Source organism: Solanum tuberosum, unplaced genomic scaffold (genome assembly GCF_000226075.1).
Source record: "Solanum tuberosum cultivar DM 1-3 516 R44 unplaced genomic scaffold, SolTub_3.0 scf00527, whole genome shotgun sequence".
Classification (NCBI taxonomy): Eukaryota; Viridiplantae; Streptophyta; class Magnoliopsida; order Solanales; family Solanaceae; genus Solanum; species Solanum tuberosum.
This window is the reverse complement of record NW_006239447.1, coordinates 1-4,292: the sequence shown is the minus strand read 5'-3', so window position 1 is coordinate 4,292 and position 4,292 is coordinate 1. Positions and strand designations below refer to the sequence as shown.

The following is a 4,292-nucleotide window of genomic DNA, read 5'->3' as shown; positions in this document are numbered from 1 at the left end:
GGGTGGGGGGGATGGGTCACTGAAGCTTCTAAGGTAAAACTCCCTCAATTGGAAGGTTCATACATTTACTTTCTCGAAAGACCCTAATTCTTGTTAAGTCTTAAGCTGTTTAATATTTTAATTCACTCAACTTCAAAAGAGTGACCAAGTATATGCTCATGTAGAGTTAAATGGTATGCGTAACTCTCTTACTGTTGACTATTCTCTTTGCTTCTAGGGAAGCAATTCTCTTTGATTTATGGAGATGCTTATCATTTTTTAACGTCACAGAAATGGCCCTATAACTACTCTTCTCAAAGTAATACACAGAGATCAGAGTAAAAGAATTTTGGGAAATATGAGAAATCACCATTGATGTTTCATGAAAAGCTAAGATTGGTATGTATAACAGTGGCTGAGAGGGAAACTAAAAGGAGAAATTTGTTCTATCTCTATAGTTGAGAAAATGATGTTTTCAATGACTTGTTCTTGAACATTTTTTCAGTTGTGTTCAAAACTGACTAAAATGACAGCTATTTATTATGTCTAAATAATTTTAAAAAAAACTTAAATAGTTGCAATGATTTAATAAGTAAAATCTCAACGGTTTAAGCTTGATGGTCCCCGTCATTGGTTCATATCACCGAAGTACTCAGTGGTGGTGCATTATGTTATGTTTACATATACTGGTTATTATTGTAAAATGTGGGTTTCAAAGTCTAATATTCTTGTATAGAATACTGGTTATTATGTTATCTTTTTCTTCTTTTTACATGGGACTTGCTACATCTTTTTACAAATTTGTCTTAGTTATTTAACTATTTTAGTTTAGTCTACATGAAAGTCTTGATTTGGCTTGACTACTACATGTTTAAGAACTACAGCAGCTTTTGAAAACCATGAATGCACATTTCTTCTCGTCTATTGCTGTAAGCATACCTCCTACTTCTATCCAGGGCACACAAAAACATTGAGTTCTCTTGTTTCCATAGTTTTCTTCTTAAGTGTTGTACATGTTCGGGAATGAGTAGTGTTTTGAGTTGTTCCAGTTTCCTATACCCTTTTCATAACGAGTGTGTTGAATCACTTGAATCGCCTCGTTTTTATCAGCTATTAAAGAATGGATACTTTTTCTTTATCAAAATAATGGCTACTTTATTTATTTGAATATGTTTGCAATATGTTCCCTTGCGTATGGACTTGAGTTTTTTGTTGGGTCAAGTACATGAAATGATTTTGTGTAGTGGAGAGACTTGATTCCAGCATTTCGATGACATGTTGAATTGTATGAATTGACCCATCTTAAGGTTTAAGTTGTTCGGGAGAGGAGACTCATCATTAAAATTTGTTTTCAGTCATGGGGTGACCTCTTAGGGCTACCATATGGAAGTTCTTCTCAGAGGGGCAGAATTTCAACTATGCAGATTGCATACTTCAATCTCAGACTTATGAGTTAGCTTGTGTTAATTATGATGCAGTTTTCTCCCACTACGGAGAATTTTAATACTCTTGAGTGCCTCACTTTTTCTATTGTTGATTGTAAATTATGTTACCTGTGTTTTTACTTTTCCAGAATTCATCCCTACAAATCTAATTCATTTCCAATTTCCAGCTACCTTACACTTTCTACTAAGATGCTTGTCACCTTTTCTTAGGAACTATCCTTGCAAATCTTACTCTTTTCTTTTCTGCAGAAGCGGTAAAGCAAGAAGATATGAGTGCTTACAACGCTTTTAAAGCTTGTACTCCAGTCGCATGGAGCCCTAATCTATACATAACCCTTGTAAGGGGTATACCAGGCACTAGGAGGCTCCATAGGCGTACCCTTGAGGCATTGCGTCTTGGCAAATGCAACCGGACTGTAATGCGATGGAACACACCTACTGTTAGGGGAATGATTCAGCAGGTTTTAATAGTGCTATGCTATCAATATGGACTAGTTTAATGAGTTTTCTTGCCTTCATCTAGTCTGGTTTATACAACTCTTGTCGTTACCATGTGAAGATTAATATTTTTTGTATCTCTCATTTTGATCTTAGGTGAAAAGATTGGTTGTCGTTGAGACAGAAGAGATGTACAATGCACGTAAGGAGAAACTAGCTAATCAGAAAGCTCTACGTCCTCCTTTGGTTGTAAACCATCACGCAGCCCCTGCAGCTGATTCAGTTCAGTAACTGTCGAAACTCTTTCATGGTCAGATTTGTAATTTGGTCCTGCTATAATGGTCCAACAATGTAGTGCACCCAAGTTATACTTTTGAACATTTGAAAGCTGTGGTAGGAGCTTTTGCTTTAGCATGTGCTATGAAATTGCATTGAACCTTTGTATTCAGGTGGTGGTTATTATTGTTTTGGCTATAAACGATGCCTCTGGAGCAATCTAGAGAGTTGATTAGGTCCTTACTGTGGAATAAGGAACTTGAAGCAAGATGATATAAAACTAAAAACTAGTTCTAGCTCTGAGAACTCTAGCTCAATGAAGTGCAATGAAGGATTGCTTCATGTTTATGTCATATTAGGAACAACCTTGGATTTTTCCGGGTTTCTCTGGGAACTTTAGCTTGATTTTCACTGCTTTCTGTTTACCTTTCCTTTGCCTTTTTTCTTCTTCTTCCTCTTCCCTGTCTTCTCTATTCGAGCTCGAGTCTATACTGGTCTTTCTGTCAATATATATATATATACTAATATAACAATGATCTTTGAATAAAAGGAAGAAATCAATGTTAGTTATTTTGTCTTTAAATATCTTTCTTTAGTCTGAAGTGATGGCTGGCGTTGGTGCTTTGAGAAGAAAAATGGGGTGAGGAGTTGGTGGCTGAAGTTTCTATATGATTTCATCTTAATTATTTATCTTTGATCTGCTTCATATAATAAAATTTATGATAATAGAAAATCAATATATTATTTTGGAGTGAGTTTGGCCATGTTTCATCGTGGAAGTTGCAAAAAAATATTCTTTGTTTTCATAGTGAAAATTGATATTTGAAGATTGAATTTGTATATAGCCCTGAATACACATTTGGCCATAAAATTTCAAAATTTAACTTGGTCAAATGCCCTATTGGAGGAGGTTAAAAATTCATTGGACCAAATTTCATTATCTTTACTAATGCCTTGCAAGGTGATCGTTGCATAATCACATGCAACTCGTGTTAGAGTGATAAAAGAAAGTTTTTTTTTTTAAAATAAAATAAAACAGACTAAAAATAAAATAAATAAATTATAATTAAAAAAATAATATTATTAAAAACCAAAAATTAAAGTTATTCGATCAAAAATTTTAGTACCATATTATTATACCATAGTAAGAAAGAGAGAAATTTCATGGAATGAGGAACATAGAGCAAAAGAAGTAAAGATGACAAATGGGGTTTGTGGTTTGGACAAAGAAAAGAATCTTCCTTGTGCTTGTGTGTCACAGTGAAGGCACTAATTTTTTTTTGCTAAAGGATATTTATTATTCGAATAATTTTCTCTTATTACTACTGAAAGAAAGATTTTATCGAAAAGAATGATACTTTTTAATATTTGGAAATAGTTATACTTTTCATATTGTTTTATATATGACCATTTACTTATCCAATACGCCACTTCTCAATCTTCCATATAACTGCTTACCCCCTGCAATTTTATTTTTTTTTAAATTTACTTTTCCCCTCATTTACTAATATATTCCTCTTCAACTACAAAAATATAATTTATTCAGTGAAATTTTAGTAGAAAAATAGAGATGAACATGATAGTGTATATATCGAATACTTTTTGAATTTTTTGTATTTGATATGATATTCAATATAATATCAAATATATAATTATATATAAAATTCTAGTATATTATTATAATACTTATGGATATAAAAAACAATAACATACTTTTCTCATAAAAACAATAAATATACAAATCTATATCGATACGAAACTAATTATTTGAACATCAAAATTTGAACAACTCTATATTAATTAAAGGCGAAATAGTCTGGTGAACCCTTATACTTGTATCAATTTGTATTCTGAACCTTTTTACTTACCCCTTTGTCATCTAGACCCTTAAACACAATTAAATAAAACTTTTAAGCCCCTCCTAACCATGTGTGTAGCTCACTCTCCTTTATATAATTGACATGTCATATCCCCCTCAGAAATATTAATGCCCAATCATAATTATTTCATTTTTTTTTTTTAATACCACTAAGTAGATCTAAGTGGATATATTTTATTAAAATAAAAGGTTCAACATACAAAAAATAAAGAAACCAAAACCAAAAAAATAAATAAATAAATTACAGTGAATAGATTGAAGTGATCCTCCAATTT

The 4,292-nt window shown here is 32.2% G+C and overlaps 1 protein-coding gene across 1 annotated transcript in view; it reads left to right on the top strand.

Moving 5' to 3' along the window:
- LOC102589641 (50S ribosomal protein L30) overlaps positions 1-2,537 on the top strand; it is a 4,092-nt gene extending 1,555 nt beyond the window's left edge. Inside the window, exons 2-3 of the mRNA XM_006364974.2 lie at positions 1,674-1,885; positions 2,019-2,537. Of these exons, the coding sequence (XP_006365036.1) occupies positions 1,694-1,885; positions 2,019-2,153 (327 nt within the window). The 5' untranslated portion in view covers positions 1,674-1,693 and the 3' untranslated portion in view covers positions 2,154-2,537. The remainder of the gene's footprint in view (positions 1-1,673; positions 1,886-2,018) is intronic.
- Positions 2,538-4,292: the final 1,755 nt, after the last annotated feature.